Source organism: Triturus cristatus, chromosome 8, assembly GCF_964204655.1.
Source record: "Triturus cristatus chromosome 8, aTriCri1.1, whole genome shotgun sequence".
NCBI lineage: Eukaryota > Metazoa > Chordata > Amphibia > Caudata > Salamandridae > Triturus > Triturus cristatus.
The window spans coordinates 66739646-66764682 of NC_140591.1; the positions used below are offsets into that span (position 1 = coordinate 66739646).

A 25037-nucleotide genomic window follows, 5' to 3' on the forward strand; every position below is an offset into this window, starting at 1 on the left:
TTTTTCGTGTCTCTGATCATTTCAATAGGGCGACGCCCCTCCTCTATAATGGAGGCGTTGCCCCTGCACCCACGCATCAAAAGCCGAGTTTCCACGGGGGCAGCGCCGTATTGTTTCCTGTAAAAAGAACAGGTGAAGGTGAGATTCCTGGTTTGCTGGTGTGGTACTGAGCCATTGTTTTCAGAATATCGCCTGACATAAATAGTGTGTCCTAAAATACTGTCTGCAAAAATATTGCCACGGGAGCCAAGCAGTATTACAACAGAAAAGTTTATTAATACAGATTAGCCAAACTGAAATATGTCTTTTTGGAAAATAATTGAGCTAATAAAACATTCATCTAATTAATGTAGCCGTGAAGTGGAAGAAGTTGGGGAAGGAACGCACCAGAGAGCCAGTCCAACAGCTTGACTGTTATAATCCGCCTTTATTTGTAAAAATGCAGGTGTACAACCACATCTTTCATTTTCTTTCCTTTTAGAACAAAAGGAAAAGGCACAGACATATGTTAACAGCCTTTGGCGGACACATTCGTGAGATGGTGCAGGTTCCGGTGGCCGCTCTACATGAGGCTTTTCTCCTTTCTACGGGGCCAGGATTTTGGGGCAAAGGCTGCAGTATAGAGAGAACGAGGAGACTGCGCATGCGCACGTGGGTTTGTGTGAAATGGTGCAATAGTTAACTAATAGTAAGTTTCCTTCTCCACCCAACCTGGAAAGAGAAAAAATAATGTGTTAGCTAAACAGTATAATGGAAGCAGGAATATCGAAGGGCAGAACTACAATAGATAACATCTTTAAACAGACATTAACTAAGCTGAACATAAGACATGGTGCCCTTACAGAAACCACAGAATAAACAAATGTACTTACCTGTTACATCTTTTCTTTATCAACGGTGCCGGAAGCCGGCTCTGTGTATATTATACCCAAGTAAGGTATAGTGTTCACAGAGTCCAGGGAGTCCAAAGAGGCTTTACAGAGGCTAAAGTAGATAATACTAATCCTCTAGTTTTTGGGAGTGTGGGCGAGCAGTTAGGCTCATCAGAGAGCTGTGTTAGGAATTTGCTGTACACACTCAGGTAAGAAATGATTACACACACATAGGGGCAGATTTATATCGGACTTGCGCCACTTTTACGCCGCCGTTGCGTCACTTTTGTGACACAGTGGCGGCTTAAACCCTGCGCCACGTTGCGCCCCATTTACATCGTGACGCATCTATGGAGATGCGTCACGGTGTAAAGCCCTGCGCCACGTGAAACCTGCGTTAGGTTTCACGTGGGCGTTTCGATACAGGGGGGGCGTTCCGTCGCAGGAAAGCCCCTGAAAAGTGACTCAGTGAAATCTATAAGATTTCACGGAGTCACTTTCCCAACGCTGATGCGTCAAAACCCTGCGCCTGCTTGAAGCAGGCGTAAGGCTTGACGCACCATGTTAGGGATAGGGTAGGTTGGAACAGTGCTGGAGTTGCGTCGCGCTTGCGACGCAACTTCAGCACTGCGCCAACGTTACGCCGGCAGATGCGTCACGTATCTGTTTGTCCTTGCGCCACGATGCACCACATTGTAAATGCGGTGCATCTGCGGTGGCGCAAGGGCAAACTTGCATGACGCATCTTCCCTGGCGCATCCATGCTGATTTGCAGGGATGCGCCAGGGAACATAAATCTGCCCCAAAATGTCTAAATCAGAGACCAATGGTTTATAAAAATATTAGTTTGTTACTTTCACTAGAACCAAATAAACCTATTTGCAGCTAAGTGCAGTTTTCAGACTGGCAATACTTTTCAATGCAGTAAATTGATACTTAGTGCAGGACTTCAGTTCAGCAAGGTTGATACAGTTTTTAGAAATTGCAATACTTTGCAGATCGAGAAAAAAAATACACTTACTGCAATATTTCAAATGAGCAATGTTATCCTATGTGAGGAAAATAAGAATGTATTTTCACAGATAAGTACTCTACTCAGAAACCCAGTCTTCAAGGTTTTCGGTCAACACAGGGCAAGGTTCAAGTGAGCACCAAGGCTGCACCACTAGGGGCACTAAGGTGGCCAGGTGAAGAGGTCAAATTCGGTGTCGGGTCCCCAATGTTTTGGTTTAAAAAAAAAATGATTTTATTTTTATTTGTTGGACGAAAACAAGAACCAAAAGAAAGCATAACAAGATCAGGTACAGTCGTACAGAGACATATACCGTCCATATCACAAATAGTCCCACATCGTTATCCCGTAGGGCAACTCGAACCTCCAAGTCCCACCCAATCACACTACTTCGTGGTTCGGGTGCCCAGTGTTGACCAACTGAGACGTGGGGCATTCAAAGTTGTGCCAATTACAGGTATGTAAAGCGGAGCGGAAGGTCAAACTCCAGGGGTTAAGAGCACTGGGTGGTGGGAGGGAGGGGGAGGGAGGGGCGCGAGGCAGCACCAAACATAGACACTCAGCAGAATGTAGTCGGCCGGGTTCAGAGTGCCAAAATAGTGTCGGGCACCCAATCCAAATCAATAGAAAACGGTGGTCTTGAACAAAGGCTGCAGGCTCAGACCAGGAAGGTGGACAAAGGGAACTGGTGGCTGGACAGGTGAGTTAGGATTCTGAGGGTCACCTGGGCACTGTCGGTTGGGCTCCCAATGCCTGGGGGCTGTGGGTGCATTGGTATCCTGGGGCCAAGTCAGTGGGTGTCTTCAGGCTTCGTCGGCTGCACGGCTCTTCTTTGTCCTCCTCCTTCGTAAGTCATCAGGAACTATGGAATAAGGTTCAGGGGGTGCCCCTAAATACTGGAAGGTAGTAGCCAATGGGCTACTTACCTTTATGGTGTCTTTTGTTTAACCACCCCATTTGGGGATGGGACATACACCTAATCCTATTTGCTAGAATCTTCCAAAACAATACGGAGTATTGTAAAAGGAGGGGTCACTTCAGCGCAGGACACCTCAAGGGTGGTCCTGGCTGAGAGGGGACACACCTCTCCTGCTTACAAATTTTCCCGCTGACCTTGCCACCAAAAAGTTGGGCTTGGTCAGGGGTGTGGGCATCTCCACTAGCTGGGGAGGCCTTAGTCCGCATAACAAAGGGTAGGAAGCCTTTGAGGCTCACCGCTCTTCAATGCTGTTCCTGTTTGGGTGTAGGTGTAAAGCACCTCCACTCAGAGCAGGCTTTGTCTCTGACCCACAAGAGTAAAAGGCTCCCACCTCAGGGGGTCAGAAACATGTCTGGTTCAGACCAGTCAGGCACTCACTAGTGGTTTGGTAGGTTTTCAGGGGGCACCTCTAAGGTGCCCTCTGAGTGCATTTATTAATGAAGCATCAGTGTGGGCTCTTTAATCTGAGATGTTTGGTACCAAACATCTTGTGATTCGGTTAAGCCATCATGGAGCTGCAGAACTTGTATTGACTATCTCCCAGCCCAAGTACTCAGTATGGCTTCACTACACACTTATAATGTCTGAGATTGGACTTAGACCCTATAGGGGCATATCTGCTAATGCAGTTATGCCCTCACAAGAGGTATAGTGCACCCTGCCTTCGGGCTGTAAGGCCTGCTAAAGAGGTGACTTACCAATGCCTCTTGCAGTGCCGGCAGGCCTGACATACAGGGATGCGTGCCACGTTGACTCTTCACCTTTATCTGCACCAAAACACTCAGGCTGCGGTGGCAGTGTGCATGTGTTTGGCGAGGGGTCTATAAGGGTAGCATAATATGTGCTGGAGCCCTTAGAGACCTTCTTTGGCCACAATGCTCTTGGTACCACTGGTAGCTTTTACAAGGGACTTGTATGTTTGCCAATTGTGGAAACAAAGGTACAGTTTTGGGAAAGAACACAGGCACTGGGAACCTGGTTAGCAGGAACCCAGTGCACATTCTGTCAAAGAGCCTCAGAATTAGGCAAAAAGTGGGAGGTAACCATTAAAAAGGGCCACTTTCCTACCCAACCCCCATCCCCAAACGAAAGAGGGTGAGACTAACCTTTCTCAAGAGAGTCTTCATTGTCTAAGTGGAAGAACTTGGAAGGTCCATCTGCATTGGCATGGAAAGTCCCAGGTCTTTGTTTCACTCTAACGCCCATTCCCTGTAGGGGGATGGACCGCCTCAAAAGTGTTGGGTTCTTAGCTTTCATCTGCATAAGCCATCTGAGATGTCTGTGGTTGGTTTGAACAAGGAAGTGAGTATGAAACTTCTTCACGGACCAGGCCACAGCAAAGGCCCCACTCTCTATGGTACTCCAATGCTGTTTTATTTATTTAAGCAATTTATAGAACGCGCAAATACCCTGGGGCGTCTCGGCGCTACAGACTAGTAGAGGACGGAGACCAGAAATGATGTGCCTATTGGTTAAAGAGCCAAGTCTTGATTAGCTTCCTAAAGGGGAACAGGGTTGGGCATGATTTAAAATGTTGGGGAAGGGAGTTCCAGAGTTTAGCGGTGGCGAATGTGAATCTTCTGTCACCCCAGGCTACTTTCCTTGTGCGGCGGATGTGCAGAAGGTTGGCAGTTGAGGACTGGAGGGTTCTATTGGGGATGTATCCACACAGAGCTTTTTTCTGAGGTGTAACCTCCTGCTGATAAAAGAAACAAGCTTGTCCTGGCCATCATTGTTAGTTTGGATAAGACTGCTCCTATCCCTAGCTCAGGGGCATTAGTTTGCACAATTAACTGCTTAGAGTAATCTGGAGCTTTAAGAATTTGTGCTGAGCACATTGCCTCTTTCAGGGTGTCAACCGCCTTTTGACTACTAACTGTCCAGTTTATCTTCTTTGGCATATTCCTGAGGTGAGTTCTGTGAAGGGTGTCACAATGGAATCATACCCCTTCACAAACCTCTTGTAATACCCAGTCAAGCCAAAGAATGTCCTGACTTCGGTCTGGGTTCTTGGAGCTTCCGAGTCCGGAATTGTCTGGATCTTGGGCTGTAAGGGTTGCACTTGTCCTCCACCCACAAGGTTGCCCAAGTATATAAAAGTACTCTGCCCTATCTGGCATTTGGATGCCTTGATAGTGAGGCCTGCTGTTTGGAGGAAGTGCAATACCTTTCCAAAGTGGGGCAGGAGATCCTGCCAGGTGGAGCTAAAGACTGCAATATCATCTAGATATGCTGCACTGAAGGTCTCCAGCCCAGCAAGGACTTGATTCACCAACCTTTGGAAGGTGGCTGGGACATTCTTTAGGCTAAAGGGCATAACAGTGAACTGATAATTGCCATCTGGTGTGGAGAATCTTGTCTTTTCTCTTGTTACTGGGGCCATGCCAATCTGCCAACACCTTGCAGTTAAGTCAAAGGTACTGAGAAATTTGGCTGCACCCAATTTGACTATCAGCTCATCAGCCCTGGGTATAGGGTGAGCAACTTTCTAGTTGACAGTATTGAGACCTTTGTATATACCTATTCACACAGTCGCTCACTCATACATAGAGCCAATCACACTAGTACTCACTCAACCATACAGCTACTCATATACCCACCCACTCACTCACCTATACAACCACTCACACTAGCAGTTACTCACCCATACAACCACTTACAGTAGCACTCACTCATTCATACAGCTACTCACACAGCCACATATTCAGTCATACAGTCACTCACACTAGCACTCACTCACACATACAGCTACTCACACACCCACCCACTCACTCACTTATACGAGCACTCACACACTGACTCACTCAATCATACAGGCACTAACTCATCCACACAGCCACTCATGCAACCATTCACACACCTATGCAGCCACTCCCACAACCACTGATTCTCCCATATGGCCACATAGACAGCCACTCACTCAGCCATACAACCACTCACACACACACATACTCACTCATCCATACAGTCACTGATACACCCGCTCACTCACCCACACAGATAGTCACACACCCATACAGCCATTAACGCAACCACTCAACCACACACACCCACCCACACAGCCACTCATCTTTATTTTAACGGTAAAAGGCGGGTCTAACAACCTAAATGTTTGTTTTGATCTTTCAATATTTTTTATTTTTTTGTCTTTTTCATCAAACAAAATGGCAATGAGGGGAGTAAAAATTGGAACAAGTAACACAAAAACAGTGCAAGAAATGAGATAAATGAAAGATAAATTAGCAAGACTGTTGCCTAGCAGCTTCAATGATGTCATCAGCAGACCGCTCACCAGCTGTGAGCGTTGTGCTGCAGTCTAGAAAATATGTGATGTAATATTTGAAGTCATAAGCAGTACCTTGTGGGGCGTAAGTTATACTTAGCTCACGTAACTATAACTGCTGAATTTCTATGGTTGTGTACAAGTGAAATGTAAGCCTAACTATAAAATCCCTTTGACCTTTGGGTTTTTCCAGTGAGTATTTATGTATTTTAAGTGCTTAGGGATTCCATGCGTGGGCTGAACAAATCAGTGATCATGACTATTATTGAGAATCCTCAGAAAGGCAACCTATTCTTTCAGCACACAATCAATAGAATCCGTTTAGGCCACGCGCACTTAAGATATTTACTTTCAAACAATTTATATCACTTTAATTCATAAAAAGTGCTTCATTTCCTTAAGCAGCGTTACCAGTACTTTCTGTTGACTACTCTGTTCCTTTGGAGCATTTTGGTATGTTGAAAGAACAATCTGCTGCATTCAAGAACGTGGCCATTGTAAGACGAATGACATTCACTGGACCTTACCTCCATGGTAACGCCGAATGAGTAATTTTCTGATTTCGTCGTACACAAATATAAGGAGGGAGTATGGGAAGGCACAGAACCACCACGCTGGCCTATTGGAAGAGAGAGAATGGGTACAGTTAAAGAAAGATGTGCAGAACAAAATCAGATATACAGTTAGACCAATCATAGTTTTCTTGATTAACTTATTTAGGGGCATTTATGGACCGCACAACCAGATTCAGGAACCAGCTGAGAGTGGTAAGTAACAGCATGGAGCAATTACTACGTATGGTACAGAGCAGCTGTCAAGAGGAACAAGGAGCAGATTGGGGCTGGGATAGAATTTATGGCTTTCTACTATGGAAAAGGGAAGGGAAGGAGAGAGGAGGTAACAAGGGATTTGTAAAGTTCTTAGCACGCTGTAAAGCATTTGGTGAGATATGGTCCTCATTTGCAGTGGTGTCCGAATTAGTTTATGAATAAGGTTTTAGTTTCTTAAAGGAGTTAATGGAGTGTGACATTGAGTCTGATGTGTTGGGGTGTTTTCCAAAGTGTAGAAAGAACAACTGATAAGGCATGATCTAAGGTTTTCTCTCCTTGGGTCTAGACTACAGACAGTTTTAGCTGACTTTTGTCAAGGTCCTATTGGCTTCAATAAAATGCACAGAGAAGGCTTTGGATCAGGTCCTTGCTTGTGATTGATTGGCTTTCTTATCTATCTCAGTACCAAAGGCTATCCTCTTCATGCTTATTCTTGTCACGTCACTGGTGCATAGCTTCTATGCATCACTTATGATTGGCAGACTTACAAGCTACCACTGATTTTAGGGGACTCCTTTTTTATTGTTGTTTGAACACTCCATGGGAGTTCATCACTTTCCTCTCTTGCTACCCCTGACAAAACACCCAATCCTACCATCATCCATTGCTCTTATGTACTTCCCTAACCCATTTGATTATTTTTTTTAAATGTCATTATACATTGTTCCAGCTCTTTTGTTTTGTGTACATTTTTTCTGACATTTTTTAACAAGCTTTGTGCAAGGGCTTGCAGTTGTACACTGCTGTCGGGAATCTCGCTTCCCCATCCGTTTCTCCCCCCCACGTTCTGAAGCCTGCTTTTATCATGACTTTTTCTTATATTTCAGAGAGAGCTGCTTGCTTTTCGACACCACATCTTCTGCCACTGCCTTCTCTTCTCCTTCACTCCCACACTCTTCACTTGTTTTTATTTTATTTTTCTTACTTTTTTGAGAACCTGACAGCTACAAATTGCTACTGGGCCACACGCTTCTCTTCCAATGTGCTAGCATACTTTATACATTTTTATTTACTGTTCTGAGATAGCCGTTCACCAGCTTCGAAAAATAAAGAAAAAAATAACCCTAGTCTACACATGCAGAGGCACAGCGGCCATTTTCGAATGAATATTTGTTTTAAGATAAATCATTCCAAGATAGCTGTCCTACTTATGTGTGCAAACACACTATCTTTGAATGTTTGTTTTTCATTAAAAGGTGACTGTGTGTGCCGTCATGAGCAGGCGAGTTGGCAGCCATCTAGAGGAAAAAGAAAAAGCAATAGGTTTCATACTAGATGTGCCAATGCTTCCTTGTTTTTTTCCAGTCTTGCTGTGGTTTGGATCTATGTGCTGTGGCATTTGCTAGATACAGCTAGCTTGGTGGTGAAATATGGGCAGCTTCTTGCTCATCAGTGCTTTGCAGATCATGCAGAAATGTTTAAATCGTAGTACGTTCACAGCATTCATACCATGGCCTAATGGAGTTGTGCTAAAATTGGCTTGAAGTTGCCAAATCAATGTGGATTCTAAAATGACTAAAGCTAAATCAGAACAGCTTTCTTGAGTGTAAGCAAGGACCTGGGAAGTGCTGATAGCTGATGATGATGGAATGTGAGGGCTTTGACCATGGCTGGAAGATGACACCATCTTACTACAGCCTGGGAGAAGGTGGAAAGGCAAGATGCCAACCCAACCACACCTCCTGTCCCCAACATGTTTGAGAAATTAGATTGATCCTTGGCACTGCTCACCTGAGGGGATACATTCTGAGGGCTACATCCATTCCGGGGCAGTATGACAGGAAAGCAGCCAGTGCAGTCTCCTCGAAGAGGCCAAAGATCAAGATCTTGTTCCTAGAAAACAAATTTGAGATATTTAGAGGAATAGCTCATTATCTACCATCGCCTATTTCTGCTCATCCCAGGGACAATCGAGGATGGACCTTTGAGCTGCTGTTGACAAGTACGGGTTGTATACAAGCATCTTACCAGCAACCACATGCTTGAGGTACAAATGTTGCTTTAAGTGATTAAATCAACAGTACAATAGAATGATCAGATGCTTGTAAGAAAGCCTCCTTTCTACTCGTGTACTGAATGAAGCTCTTGCAAATGCCATTAAGTGATCGGCATGTTACTGTGTAAGAGTCTGAAGTGTGTAGGAAGTTCCCAGAAAGAGGAAGATGGCTTAGATCAGGCCATACTCACTTCATTCCCTGTTGGAATACTGAGTTCCTTCGAGTTTTGCAAATGACCAAGTCGGCCCACTGCACGACCACAATGCTGATGAAAAAGGCGGTGTGGCAGGTGAATTCAACGATCTTGCGCTGCTCGTATGTCTGAAAGTGGAAATGGGAAGAGAGTTAATATATAGGTTTACAGACCTCAACCTCCAATTGCTGCTGAGCATCCAGCAGTTTACACCCTGGGAGTCAGGTCTAATGTAGACATAGCCATCCAAACGATTCTGTCTGTATTAGGACTTTAGAACAGCTTAACTGGAAGAAGAACAACATTCTATATATTCCTGGGCTCAGTCAAACAAATATTGAAGTCAGGCACAGCAGTGAATGGGGCATGAGGGAATCTGGGCTCACAGTTTAGGATATGTTTATGATGTGATCATCACCTGTCTCACTTGACTTGGGCTCACGTCTCGAAGCAGATGTTAAAACCACCATTCTAGTTCTCAACAAAGAGTACACTGGGTTGAGCTAAGACTTGAGAAAAAGAGGCAACTTACCCATTGCTGTCCATAGGTATCCTCTATATCGTTGACCCAACGGTCATCCCACTTGACTCGGATGCCAAGCAGAGTCCAAGGCAGGAACCCGTTCTCCGATAAGATGACAAAGTAAGCGAAGAAGCCTCCCAGGGCTTGAATCATACCTAGAAAAAGGAACACAATACATCCAATGAGAATGTGTTAGAAGTGCAATGGGTTACTGTAGAGCAGTGATCAGCGGGTATGTGAGAGCATGTCCAGCACGTCTTGAAGGGTTCTTAGCTCACTGCTGCACCACTGATCCCATGCATCCAATGAACTTTATACCATAAATTGAAGGGAAATGGAAAGGGGGTCTTATGAACTCCTTGGCATGGTACGTCTCTGTATTCAGCGGGGCCTCACAATAATAGTGCATCTTGATGCCCAATGTATCTAGGACTCATAAGCCGGTGATTCCTGGTGCCTTTGATTCTTTGTATGATCCTTTTGTTGGGCAGACAGGCTTCCCCGAACACAAGAGGGGGTCCTGCCTCCTGTTCTTCTAAAACTCACCCTTCATAGACTGGGCTGTGCCCATCACAGGCATAGTTCAGGAGCCAGATCCAAGCCTGGTGGTGAAGGAAGGGTCAGGATAGGACCTACGCCACCAGATTGGGACTGTAGATGACACTGAGACCACTGATAAGAGATGCAGGGCTCAACAAAGCTGATGTGGGTTTGTGGCAATCTTCATTCTTACCTTCTCTATAGGGGCATTTGACAAATAGGGAAGGCATTTTCGCATGAAACAAAGATGTAAAAAAGGCAAGAATACTACACTCTGTTTGACAGATAGTGAAGGTGTCAGGTGAAAGCATAGAAAATGATTTCTGATACAAATTCCTCAGCAAACATAATTGTGAAAACACCCATGGATGTCATTTAGGGATCGCCGCTGTGACCCCTGACTCGCCCCTTGCGACCCCTGGCACGGCATTTGCAACCTCTGGCCTAAGAGGTAGCAAAATCAGATCCAGGAACACAAGGGTAGCTCATCCTTATGGACATCAGTTAGGGGTTCAAGTTCCTCTGTTTTTGTCAATTTATTTTACTACACTAATAGTGAATAATAATATATTATTCTCTATTAGTGTAATGAAAAATGGAGTACAATTAGCTGTAATATGATCCTCACTGGCAGCAAAGGTAAGTAAAATATGCTTTTTTTAAATGTAGTGTGCATGCGTGAAAGTGATAGTGTGTTTATGTGAGAGAGAGTGCGTATGTGGGATTGTGTGTATGTGTAAGCATGTCTGTGTAAGTGAACGTAAAGGTTAAATAGCGTGTGATAGCACGTCCACTACTCCTGGTCTTTTGCTGAAATGACGTTCATGAAAACACCCTGTTCCAGGATCCCAGTCACACAAACCTGACAAAAATGGCTCTGTGAGGCAGCAGCCTACAAAGGGCATCACGGGTAGCGGAACCCCATGGAGGCTTAAAGTGACAGGGTGCTTTTTAAACTCTTATAATGGAAGCCTATCAGACTGCAGATTTCCTCATTAGTTTTACATGTAGGCAGTAATGCTGCCATATAGCTATGATAAGGTTGTTTTGATGCAACTAAAAGTCTAAAATTCTGAAAATCTTGCAACAGGCTTTTGAAGGATGCTTCACAACAGGGCCGGCTCGAGGGTGGTGCAACTGGTGCAGCTTCACCTGAGGCTGAGTTCGAAAGAGCTGTGTTTAGAAATGAGTTATGAGTAATTTATGGGATTAAAAGCACCTGCTGCAGAGTTCCGTGTGTGTCTAGCGATTTTCAGGCAACAATAAAAATGTAAAGATTAGTCCGATTATTAATGTTCCAGCTGGAAAAAGAGAGAGGAGTTTTGTGTAGTGTCAGTTTTGACTCATCATAAAGTAGCACAGTTTTAAGATGCATGCTGCAAAGAATGTGCACCAATGCGGATCACAGAACTTTTTGTGGGATAGCTCAGAGGGTTACTACTTTTGTCACAGAAATCCTTTTGTTACTTGCAGTACATAAGTTACAATCCTAATATAGCACAATGACCTATGAACTCTCATGAGAGAGTTGCATGCTAACTGCATTGTATAGGTTTAAACCTTATGTATTTAAACAGTCTTTCATTACCCTAATGTTGCTAAAAAGAGTTTGGGCCTAATTTAGATCTTGGCGGATGGGTTACTCCCATCACAACGGTGACGGAAATCCCATTATATCCTATGAGATTTATTTTTCGGCGGCAGGATATCTGTCACTGTTGTTACGGAGTAACCAGTCTGCCGAGATCTAAATCAGGCCCTTAGGGGCATATCTACAAGGCGGCGATAGAAAATTATCGCCGCTTTTGCAGCCGTTTTCGGCCGAAAAGCGGTGATAATTTTATCGCTATATAAGCAAGGTCACGCGATCGCGTGAAACCTTGCCTTAGCGCCTGAATTCTTAACGCCCATCTTTGCATCGCTAATGAGATGCAAAGTGGGCGTTCCTCCCCAGGATAACTGGAGAAATGTTGCTAAGCGACATTTCTCCTATTATCAAGCCTCATGCAAAGCAGCACAGCGACAAGAAAAGCAGCGATAACCTCTGTTATCACTACTTTCCTTACGCCTGCTTTGAAACTGACTTAGCCATGATATCCTATGGAAGGTGGATATCATGGCTAAGTTTGTGAGTCCCTATCAGCAAGCTATCACCAAACTTCGTGGGATTATCGCTGGATTTCCAGCGATAATCACATGTTTGGCAGTTAGCGCTAGGATTTTTATCGCTTTTGAGATAAACGTTGCTAATAGCACGCTATCTCAGCGATAAAAATCCACCCTAGCCGGCGATAATTATCCTAGTGCTAAGTGCGCTTAGCGATAATTATCGCCGGTTGTTGCTGATATACCCCTTAGTTTCTGCAGAAATGCATTCTTATTAGTAAGGTCAAACCCACCCACTGTAGTAAGTTTTAATTCCTGAGTTTGCGCTTCTCTAGACCAAACACTCTTGAAATATACTGCTTACTAGCATGGACGACATGTGATTCCTACAGCATGTCATTCTCATGGCCTTCCTATATACTGATTTACACATATATGATTCACTGTCGCTGTATAATGTGTGTGTGATGAAAAGTAAACTGACACCCTACAAGGGTATGAGTAGCACTACAAAACAATACAAAATGCATGTGAGAGAGTGGTGGTTGTGAGGGAATCCGTGGAGAATGAGGTTATGGGGGGCACTATCAAGATTGTCGCACCGGGGGCCACCAGAGCCAAAGCATCTGAATACGTTTGAATCTCCAACGTCTTTACTAATATATGGACATATAGACGTGCTCTGTGGACACTGTGCAAAATGAATATCGTAGAATTTAGAAATATTTTATTTTTAAAAGTGCTCTCGGATCCTGTACAGGGTGTGACAATTCAGAGTCAATGGAGATTCCTTGAAGGAGAAGCAATACTTCTTTGAGCGGATTCAAAACAAATACAACATTCACTAAACAGTGACTAAAAGGGGCTGGTGTAAAGTAATAAGTGTCTGAAAGAGGTTGATCCAGAGCCCCTTTCTATTTATTGTGTTGATCATCTAATAAACTCTTGTGGACAGTTATAAGCTGTCTATAGCCAGACCTAAATACCAGATATACCAATTTACTAGTAGGTTACGAAATCTATCCTTGCTTTGGTTTCAGGTAAATTGAGAGACTAAAGCAGTCAAGAGGGTGTGGTGCAAGCTACTTCTGTTCTGAATGTATGCAGGGAGGGACTCACCAATCTGTCCATAGGCCATACTGATCAACCGTTCATTCACCAGCTTATCTGTCTTGGGGTTCCTGGGCTGTCTCTTCATGATGTCACTCTCAGCATGTTCGTAGGCCAGGGAGATTGCAGGAACCTGAGGGAGACAGTAAAGAAATCACCATGGGGGATCTGGATGAGACCCATTCATGGCATCTGGGCTAGAAGCAAAGTGGATGCCATTACACAACCCTGATACAATCATGTTACAAGTAGGGTCAGACAACTGTGAGCCTCAGCCACCCTCGTGTAAAGAAGGTAGACCTTGGAGGCTTGTACAATGGTACAGCTCTTTACCACTGTACAAACCATTGATGCAAGAAAGCAGAAGGCACCAATGGATTCAGTCTCCATACAGTGTCTAGATAAAGAGCACTATCTTTATCTTTATTATTATACAGTTAATTAAAACCGTAACATACAAACGTATTAATAAAATTCAAGGATTAAAATATAAGAGTTAATAAAAGCAAAAAATTATATATGCATTTATAAATCAGGTAAATGCAAAAATAAAAAGTGCTTATCATAAAGGGTTTAGCTTTCATCGACGTTCATATGTACAAGTAAGAATAGAGTTTGTCAGTTTCTTAATGCTGGGCATTGTGCAATGCAGTTAAGATAATATTAACAAACTTCCCAGCTCTTGCTAAGACTTGGGCTGAGTTATTACTGAAGCATAAATCAGATGCTTCCCTGCAATGTCTCAGTAACTTTTCCCGATAAACTGGGACCAGTAGGCGTCGGCGATCATTGGCAAGGTGAGGGCAACAACATAACAGATGTAACCAGGACTCATGTGGATAGTTGCAGAGCCTACATGTTAGCTGGCCATTCTTCCAAGCCCACAGCGGATTGAAGTCATGAATTGGAAGTGCTAACAGCCTCATGTAAATGATTTTATTGCGATTGAAGAGAGTAGCTAAAATATGGTGTTGGTTTCCCCTTAATATACGAGTCATTCAAAGCTGCAAAGAGTGTTTTTTGGGAAGCCGGGCGACATCTCTCTCAAATGACACTAAGATAAAGAGCACTATGCAGTCAGTCGTAATCTTCGATGGGCTCAATCAGTGTGTGATCTTAGGCAGGTCAAGCATTAATGTCAGGGAGTCTGAAAGAGTTTGTTCAGGAGTCCTGCTAGCACTGCGTGTAGAAAAGACATTGGGTTCATGCAAGGCGGTGCTGTGGTGCCATTCATTCATCTGATAGTCAGCCTAACAGACCTCTCGGGTCCCCTTGCGATAACATACACAATATCACCTGCTTTCGGTCGTCCTCCCACACCTTCATGGCAGAATGTTAACTCTCTCTATTCATTTCAAAATCACTGCCCTAAACTCAATATTAATCAACCTGGAAAGAACTTTATATGATCCACTGTATGGCCTACCCTGTCCTCTGTAATTTTTTTCTCAATGGATTCAAAGGAATCCCTTTGCCATCAGCCATCAGTATTTTGATATACTGCACTTAGCTGTATTCCTTTTTCGCTTGAAGCGCCAACCCCATTTAAATAAATCTTAAATGTTCTCAATAACTATAAGATGTCACTCACCTGCCTCAAGGCACAAGTAAAATACTAAACATTTTGCGAACCTTTAAGAGCAAACTTACTATTGCAGTTACATAATGCAATTAAACTACAACCTCGCCCTTCTCTTTACCTGAAATATGAGATTCGAGGCATGTGAGCTATAGATCACATGTTTTGCATACTCCTGCCATCTAGTGTTGGGTCTGGATGTTTGCAAGTTGTTTTTCTTCAAAGAAGTCTTTCCAGTCAAGAGGTAGGTGACTCCTCCTTTCGGTGATAGTGCGCATGGGCATCGACTCCATTGCTGGATTTTTTTGTCCGCCATCGGGTTCGGAAGTGAATTGCTATGCTCCGGTCGACACTGTTTCTTTGGTTTCCCTTGGTACGCAAGACCCTCACCCTCAATGGTATTGTTTTAGATCCTGTAATCCCATTCTCCATTTATCACATTTACTTAAAAAACCCTTTTCTGATCGGGTAGCTCGTGGAAGGCCGTCCGGCCTACCTGCGACTGTCCACCTTGCAGTCGATGGAACAGACTCCACTCCATTCAAATTCTGCCCTTGGCACCACGCAAAGTTTCCGCGTACCGACACACACAAAGTGTGCAACCTGTGCTTGTCTCTGGAGCACAAAGAATAGGACTGCAACGCGTGTCAGGCTTTCCGGTCGAAAAAGACGCTTTGCGATCATCGGGCTCAATGACACGACATGCGGAGCCAACACACAAGTTCCAGTCTGGACCTCTTCGGAGAAGATTCGGAAACTGAGGCCGGAGACGCCATAGGAGGAAAACCCCATCTCTGACTATGACTCAGACAGGGACGAAGAAATACCGCAAGGGCAGCGTACCGTGAGTACAGATACTCCCTTGCCCCAAACTCCACCTCAGCCCAAGTAGAAGGCTTTGGTCCAACCCCCACCTCCGGGCCACGGTCGGCACCGAGAACATGTTTCCAAAACCCCGCCCTCCAACTCGGCACCAAAACACACCCAAAAGCCTTCCGGCTCCGAACAGAGCATTTCGAAAACGGGCACCGAGCTGACAGCTTCGGGATCAAAGTCAAAGACAGGCTCCGCACCACCCCCTTCAATGCCGAAAACAACTTCGGATCCGAAATCTTTAGCATCCAAAACCCCGGCATCCACAACACCGGCACCGATAATTTCGGCACCGAAACAAACCGATGTGCCTAATCCATCTAAGGAACAACATTTCGATGCTCCGCATTCCAAACCGGATCCGAAACAGAGGGAGCTATATATCTACCCAGCTACTGGACATATTGTCACAAAAGTGACAATAAAACAGAAACCTGAGACAGAAGAGACCTACCACATTCCTTTAAAAAGAAAAAAATTCAGTACTAATCCTTCTCCTCCTCCCCTTCCATCACCTCCTTCTCCTCAGTTTCAACTCTTACTAATTTGCCCTGAGCACTCACCACCACATACACCTGAAGATCAGGATGATGGGAATGGGGAGGGGGCTGGGGACAAATAACCAATACCTCAAGACCCCTGGACAAATTATAACACCAATTCCTCCACAGGGAATGATCCTGACTTGTACCCTACTAAGTCCTCTCCACCAGACAACAGTGAAGGTTACAAAGAACTGCTGGGTAGAGCTGCATAAGGAATCCCTAGAAGAGGATTTCCTTTTTGAGACTCTTAGTACCACACAAAGGTCCTCGCACACACTTCCCATGCTCAAGGGTATGATCAGGCACGTAGATGATATTTTTAATGACTCGGTCAGGGCCCGTATCCTCACCCCTAGGGTAGATAAGAAGTATAAGCCAGCCCCATCTGATCCAACATACATTAGGGGCAATTACCATTGGATTCCATGGTAGTTTCCAATGCACGCAAAAGGGCCAATTTGCAAACAGGAGATGCCCCACCCCAAGATAAAGAATCTAAGCTGCTTGGCACTTTGGGGAAAAGGGTAGCCTCACAGACTGGAACTTTCGGCGCATCTTCAACACACAAGCTCTGTTAGCTTGGTACGACAGGGTGCATTGGGATGAGATGGAGCACTTACTCCAATTTCTACCTGATGAGCACAAATCCAAAGCGCAAGACCTAGTGCGGAAGGGACAGCTCATTTCAAATAATTCAATCAGGTGCATCCTAGATGCTGCAGACACTGCTGCTAGAGCTGTAAATACCAGCGTCCTTTTTATTTTATTTTACTTTACAGAGTTTTATATTGCGCGAACTTGACCCGAATTGGGTATCAGAGTGCTTTACATAGCACCAGTTGCATTACATGACAACACATTCATTTTTTGTTAGGCATGGGGAGATTAAGTGATTTGCCCAGAATCATAGGATGTTCAGCGTCATTGCTGAGACTTGAACCCAGTTCCCTACATTCGAGGTCGACCACCCAAGAGAGGAGTTAAGAAGGCATGCCTTGCTACGTATTTCAGGATTCAAACTAGAGGTTCAAACTTCTATCCTGAACACACCATTCTATAAGGAACACCTCTTTGGCCCTATGGTCGATTCCTCACTGGACAAAATGAAGAAGGGCACAGAAGTGGCCAAATCCATGGGAGCCCTTCAATTAACACCAGGACGTAGTTCCTTTGGCGCCCCTTCTATCGCGGAGGATATAAGAATACCTCCTCAGACACTACCGCCAGCACGTATAAAGGCAACAAACAACCCTCTGCCTCTAAGGGTTACTTCAGAGGGGGTTACAGAGGCAACCATTGTAAAGGTAGAGGTAGAGGTTTAAATACACATGCCTCCCCCTCCAACACCAAACAGTGACTTCCCTACACTTCCCCCCAGACCATTTAACACCTGGTGGAGGCCATCTCACATTTCCTACCCGCAGTCCATAACTACAGACAAATGGGTACTGGAGATTATTCGTTCTGGTTACTGCCTAGAGTTCACCAACAATCCACCAAACATTCCACCAAGGTCACACAAACTCTCACCAGTTCTGCAACAGGGCGACTTTCTATCTACTCTAGACTTAAAGGACACCTATATTCCAATACATCGCCCTCAGATTTGTAGTAGCAAGACAACATTACCAGTTCAGGGTACTTCGGTTTGGTGTCACCACTGCTCCCAGAGTCTTCACAAAGTGACTGGCAGTAGTCGCTGCTCACCTCAGAAGAAAACGCATTAATGTCTTCCCCTACCTGGACGGCCCGCTCATCAAAGCTAGTACGTATTCAAAATGTCTCCAAGACACTCACAAAACACTACAGTTACTACATCAACTGGGGTTCACAGTCAATGTGCTAAAATCGGACCTCTAACATTCCAATACTCAAAACTACCTAGGAGCCACTTTAGATACTCAAAGGGCTCTGGCCTTTCCCAACGCAGCCAGATTCGCAATGTTCAGGCTCTAATTCTCCAGTTTCAATCCCATCACACGCTTCCAGCTCGAGCGTATATGCAACTACTGGGAATGATGGCATCTTGTATCATGATCATTCCCCATGCCAGGCTTCACATGCGTCCCCTACATGAATGCTTAGCGAGTCAGTGGAACCAATCAGGTTTTTTTTTACCTATCTAGTCTTGGTAAGAAGCCGTACTCATCGCTCTCTGCAGTGGTGGAATACACAAAATGTATCAAAAGGACGGCCCTTCATAGACCCAGTTCCACAGACAATGCTAACAAGGGACGCATCCCTCACTGGCTGGGGGGCTCACCTGCAGAACCACAAAGTGCAAGGCCTGTGGAGCCAACAGCAAACATCGCTCCACAGCAATCATCTAGAGCTGCTAGCAATCTTTCTAGCGCATTTCAAATTCAGCTGGTCGGCAAAGCTGTCTTTGTTCGTACTAACAACATGACAGCTATGTATTACACTCTCTCCAACTATCTCAATTGGCCCAGGACATTTGGAGATAGGCCATTCACCACAAAATCTATCTCCTAGCAGAACACCTCCCAGGAGTGGATAATCAGATTGCCGATCTCCTCAGCAGATAGCAAATACCCGAATGGAAACTTCACCCTCAGGTTCTCCTCCCATACTTTCAAAGTTAGGGAGTCCCTCAGATAGATCTGTTTGCCACACACCAAAACTCAAAATGCCCAAACTTTGCCTCCAGGTACACCCGATCTCCAAAGGTAATGCACTATGGATGAACTGGTCAGGGATATTTGCATACTCTTTTCTGCCTCTCCCATTCATTTCATGAGTGGTTCAGAAGCTCAGGCAAACATCCCTCACACTGATCCTGGTAGCTCCCACATGGGCCCATCAACCCTGGTTCACAACCCTGTTAGAGCTGTCACTAGCTCCACATCAAAAGCTGCACCTCACATCTAGTCTCCTCACACAGAGCCATGGAGAAATCAGGCACCCAGATCCAAAACAACTGAACCTCGCGACCTGGCTCCTGAAGTCATAAAGTTTGGTTATCTAAATCTTCCACCAGACTGTATGAACATCATCAAGGAGGCCAGAAGGCCTACTAAAAGAGCCTGTTATGCAGCTAAATGGAAACGTTTTATCTATTGCAATAACAACAACATCAATCCTCCTGATGCTTCAGTACAAAAACATAATGTGTTACTTGTTACACTTGCAGCAGTCAGGATTGGCTTACACTTCTATCCAACTACATCTTGCTGCAATAGCGGCGTACCTACAAAATAGGTAACATTTATCGCTTTTCAGAGTACCCGTAATTAAAGCTTTCATGGAAGGACTTAAAAGAGTCATACCACCGATTCTTACACCTGCCCCAGTATGGAATCTTAACATAGTCCTCACACGATTAATGGGCCCACCTTTTGAACCCATGCATAAATGTGAGCCACAGTTTCTCTCTTAGAAAACTGCTTTCCTCATTACAATTACTTCACTGAGGAGAGTGGGTGAACTACAGGCACTAACCATAGAAATTTTTTTTTTCCAACTGCACAGAGACACAGCGGTTCTTCATACTAACCCCAAATTTCTATCTAAGGTAGTATCCGTCTTTCACATCAATCAGTCAGTTGAATTAACAGTATTTTTTCCACAACCCGATTCTGTGGCAGAATGAGCTCTACACACCTTAGAAGTCAGAAGAGCCCTTTTATATTATATGGAAAGAACAAAATCATTTCGCAAAACCAAACAACTTTTTGCTGCTTTTGCACCACCACACAAAGGCAATCCTATCCCCAAGTCAGGTATTGCAAGGTGGATTGTTAAATGCATTCAAACTTGTTATGCAAAAGCGAAAAGAACTTTAACTGTACCCCCTAGAGGGCACTCCACTCGCAAATTAGGGGCTACTATGGCTTTCTTAGGCAACGTCCCCATAGTTGACATTTGTAAAGCTGCAACATGGTCTACACCACACACATTCACCTAGCACTATTGTGTAGATGTGTTAGCGAGACAACAAGCTAATGTGGGCCAAGCAGTACTTAGAACACTGTTTCAGACAACTCCAACAGCTACTGGTTAGCCATCGCTTTGGGAGAATACTTCTGTTTAATCTATGCAAAGCATGTGATCTACAGCTCACATGCCTCGAACGGATGTTACTTACCCAGTAAACATCTGTTCTTGGCATGTATAGCTGTAGATTCACATGCGCCCCCACCTCCCCGGGTACCTGTAGCTGCTGCAGTTCTCTCTTTTATTATACATACACACGCATGAACATCTCTATTCTTTACTACTAACTCCATTCTCACCCTCTGCGGTAAAACAATCTAACAATGGAGTCGTAGCCCATGCGCACTATCACCGAAAGGAGGCGTCACCTACCTCGTGACTGGAAAGACTTCTTCGAAGAAAAACAACTTGCAAACATCTGGACCCAACACTAGATGGCAGGATTATGCAAAGCATGTGAATCTACAGCTGTACATGCCAAGAACCAGTGTTTACTGGGTAAGCAACATTATCCTTACTATTTAAGTTTATGCTTTGTTTGAGCTAAAAAACACACAAACATAATACAATCACAACACAAATATTACTAACACTCTCGCAAAGCTTTCACACTTAAATTAATCAATTTGCTAATACAAGTGAGAAAAAGCTAAACAAATTGTCATAAACATGTTATCCTCAATTATACCTTCCTGCAACATAGAAAAATACAATTAGAACCCTTTCATTATAATATACAAGAAAAAAAGTTTCTAAACAAAAGCCACTGCCTAATAGCCTGTAAATGGAAACGTAACCGGTTGAAACACCAAGCCCCCAACACTTGATATAAAAACAGATTAAAAACAGGAGTTCCAGCATTTCATTTATATTACAGCCAGAAATATCTTATATTCCTATCCTAAACTAAGCACGCATCTATCTAATCATTATATAGTTTAAGCAAGGTTTCATGGTCATTATTTGAGACTAAAGATTATGGTCACATAACCATCAGCACACCTATAATTGTAGTCAAGGTTACATAAGTAAAAGATTTGCATATTGCATCATGAACAACAGCATAGTATTTGAGCTGTCATTTGCCTAGAAATTCACAATTAAGTAGCTCTGTTTTTAGATTTTCACATTCTCCCTAGTTCAAACAAATCGAGCCGCATATGCATAAATCAGTTTACTAGATACTTTTGTAGGGGCTAGTATTTGATCTGTTTAAGGGAACTCACAAAACATATAATGGCAATAACCTTCTTTTTGTTCAATGACACTGCAGCAAATAATTCAACAATAAAATGACCATGTTCCATAAATACGCAATCTAATATTATATATAATACAGAAAGTGCAAAGCAACATGATCCTTAGTGCTACAAAAACATCACTGAGGGGGCGTGGTCTCGCTACAGATGGAGTGAGACGCACGCTTTTGGAGCTCCGGGCCGCCGCTGGTGAAATTAGCGTTTAAAGCCTGCAATTAACGCCAGTGGGGCCTTAACTGGGGATGACTGCTTGCAGAACAGACTCAGGCCGATTCCTGAGGGCGTGCCGACTCCCTTGACCAGCGGACAGCAGCGTGTGCAGCGGTGGAGGGTGAGGGTGAGGGTTCCGGCCTTGGAGAGCACGCCCGCCATTTTGTAGCGCTGGGTTCTGCGTGCTTTCGAGTGGGCGAATCCTGAAAAACCACGATAGAAGAACAGCGAGCATCGGGGGTGCAGCCCCGGAGCCTCTGGAGGTGGTGCGAGGGCTGAGCCGGGTTTGTGCGGTACCCTCTCTGATGTTCCTGGCGGAGCCCTGGGGAGAGAATGCCCGTGACGCTCTGCTGGAGAGCGCCCGCCATTTTGCACCACCCGCTCTGGAGCGTCCCTGAGCAACCGTCACCTCGGAGCGGGAGCCTAGACTGGAGACTGCCACCATCAGTGGGACCAAGCCACCAGTAAGACTCTGAGGGCTGGGGAGCGCTGGCCTTGCCAACCGGGGAGTGCCCGATCCGGGGGTCGCTTGCTCTGCTGATGTTTTGGGCCCCTGTACGCCGGGTCCTTGCCGGGTTTGACTTGCGTTGGGTGCCCCCCCTGCTGAGGCGCTCTGCATCCAGTGATACACGCGGGCCTTCTGCGCGCCCCCAGTTGGCGGAACTGCACTGCAGGCGGGAACGGGTCCGCCAGTGACCTTATGTTATCGGACTGGGCCTACTAGCCCTTGGGTGCTCAGCGGGGTGCTGGGGCCCTAGTGAATTGTCTTCTGGCTGGGGCGCTGCTACTCTCCTCGGACCTTCCTAAGCCCGGCGGCGGCCTCCATGCTCCGACTCGGGAATTTGGCCTCTCCGGGACAGCGTGTGAGGCGCCTCTACCCTGCGATTATATTAAGAGGTGTGCTGGTCGCCTTAGGTCCCCTGGAGCCTCGAGGGGTGACTGGTGGTTAGAAACTCCTGCACTCAGCCGGCCAGCGGCGCTGGGTCGTCTTCTGCACCGCTGATTGTGGGGCGCCCAGCATCTTGGTTGCTTCTGGGCCTCCTGGGGTCCGCCTCGGAGGCCCCACAGGCGGTTTTCACGAAATCAGTCTACTGCCAGTGCCGCGGCCGAATGGGGTATGCCTAGAGTGAGCCTAGACCTGTGGACCTGCAGACGCAGACAAGTGCTGACACTGAGGAGAGAGACTGAGGCCGCCAACTCCCTGCAGGAACGACTTACAGGCTCTGCTCGACCAGTGCTGACCAGTCACCGGCGGAGACGATATGAAGCATAGCCAGGTATGCGGGCTGGGGGCATTAAAGCTACCGTTGGGGGGTCCTCTTTGAGCCTTGCGCATCCTGCGACCCCGCCTGCCTGTGATCCTCCTCGGGCATAGTACACTCCCCGGCGGTGGTGCCCCCTGCTCTGCTGCCCTGCCCTACCTGCATTGTTGCATGACCTGGACTGCTGCACCCCTGGGTACCTCAACGCTGTACTTCTGGCTGCCTGCGAGCGGGATTGTGGCCCCTTCTGCATTGGCTCGCCCTCTCTGCGCCCCCCTCGAGAAACAAGTTCGGGCTAACAGGTAGAGCCGGGCGCGGAGGGGCAGTCGCACCGGCGGACACCCCCGGGGGGATTGTTGAGCCAGTTGGTTGCCCGGAGGGCCTGAGTTGCTCAGAGGGCTGAAGATTTGTATTGCCCTTACTCCGGCGCCAGGGAACTTAAGCCATCGCGCCCTGCCCTCACGGCTAACAGCCTTTATAGGTTTCCTGGAATAAAGCGCCTCAGCCCTGTGATCCTAAATTTAGTGCCCGCCTGATGCGGCTTTCCCAACATCTCTGGGGCCTAAAACCAGGGAGCCCAGGCACAACTGTGAGCGGGTGGCCAGCGATGCAACAGCACCTTTCCGGCGCCCTACTGAGACACCTATCAATGCTCTGTGAACAGGACTCGCTCCAGAACTGGGAAGGAGCCCCAAGCAACCCCCAAAGACGCTACAGTCATGGATCTGTGGAGCAAGCCAGGCTCGGCTCCGACAGCTGCTGTGGCACTGGGGGCTGGAAACTCCTACGAGCCGGTTACGCAGTCTTTCATGGCGCTGTTTATGCAAGAGCTCAAATCAGAGATAGGGTCTCTACGCACGGAAGTGCAAGCATGTCTAAAGGAGCACCAGAAGGATGTGGGGGAACTGGGTGGGCGATTAGATGACCTAGAAAAGACACTAGACGCTCGCGCGGGAGACCAGGAGCATTTATGGCAGTGGCTCGCCACATTGGAAGATCAGCATATTGAGCTTCAGATCAAACAAGAGGACTTGGAAAATAGGGGGCGCCGGAACAACATATGCATACGATGTGTTCCAATCTGGGCGGAAGGTGCGGACATAATGACCTTCGTGGCTGAACTGCTCCACGACATCAGAGGAGATGATGACGCCTCGCCGCCAACCCTGGATCATGCACATAGGGTCTCGGGACCACCTGGTAGGCCTGGACTCATCCCTGATATTTTGACCCAGTTCCACTTTTTTGTTGAAAAAGAAGCCATCCTCAAGGCGGCCAGAGCCAAGCCTGAGATTTTGTGCAGAGGCACGCCCATCCAACTGTTTCAGGATTTGGCTCCCACGAGCCTTCGGTGCCGCATGCTGAGATCCTATAGAGAGGCGGCTCAACTGCTCCAAATTCCGGACACCCCGCTGACCAGCCCTTCGTGCCAGTCTGCTAAACCCCGAGTCCCGTTGAAACATCAGTGGACCACGGTATGCCGCTCCAGGCATCCTTCTTCACCCGATGGCAGCAGATCATCGCAAGACAAGCAGGACATCATACAGCATATACAATCTCTAGAGGGAGGCCCATCGCCCTCAGGATCACAAGCGTCTGCCATCAAATGACTTGCCTTGGCACTGGTTGACATGCTAACCACCTGTCCCATAACGGGATAAGCTCTGATTTGTCGGACTGCAGCTGTTTCACCCCTCTTCCCTACGCCCCAGAAGCCGCATTACCATGCGCCTTGTCTGCATCTCAGAAGTGGCGGCCTGGAGCTGATCCCCAGTGATATTGACTTACTATTAGCGCGATGACCGACCCCCACTCCTATTCCTGGGAGAGTGACATTTCCGGGACAGCTTGTGCCGATGTGCCTGGCTACTCCCTTGACTGGAATAGGCCTTGTTGGCCACGTTGGCCGC

General features: G+C 46.1%; 1 protein-coding gene across 1 annotated transcript in view; it reads right to left on the reverse strand.

The window, feature by feature from the left end:
- Positions 1–252: 252 nt before the first annotated feature.
- Positions 253–25037, reverse strand: part of LOC146801339 (sodium/potassium-transporting ATPase subunit alpha-1-like) — a 312352-nt gene continuing 287567 nt past the window's right edge. The window contains exons 18-23 of the mRNA XM_085620987.1: positions 13455–13578; positions 9699–9844; positions 9164–9294; positions 8708–8809; positions 6674–6765; positions 253–711 (exon numbers count right to left, since the gene is read on the reverse strand). Coding sequence (XP_085477113.1) covers positions 683–711; positions 6674–6765; positions 8708–8809; positions 9164–9294; positions 9699–9844; positions 13455–13578 — 624 coding nt within the window. The 3' untranslated portion in view covers positions 253–682. The remainder of the gene's footprint in view (positions 712–6673; positions 6766–8707; positions 8810–9163; positions 9295–9698; positions 9845–13454; positions 13579–25037) is intronic.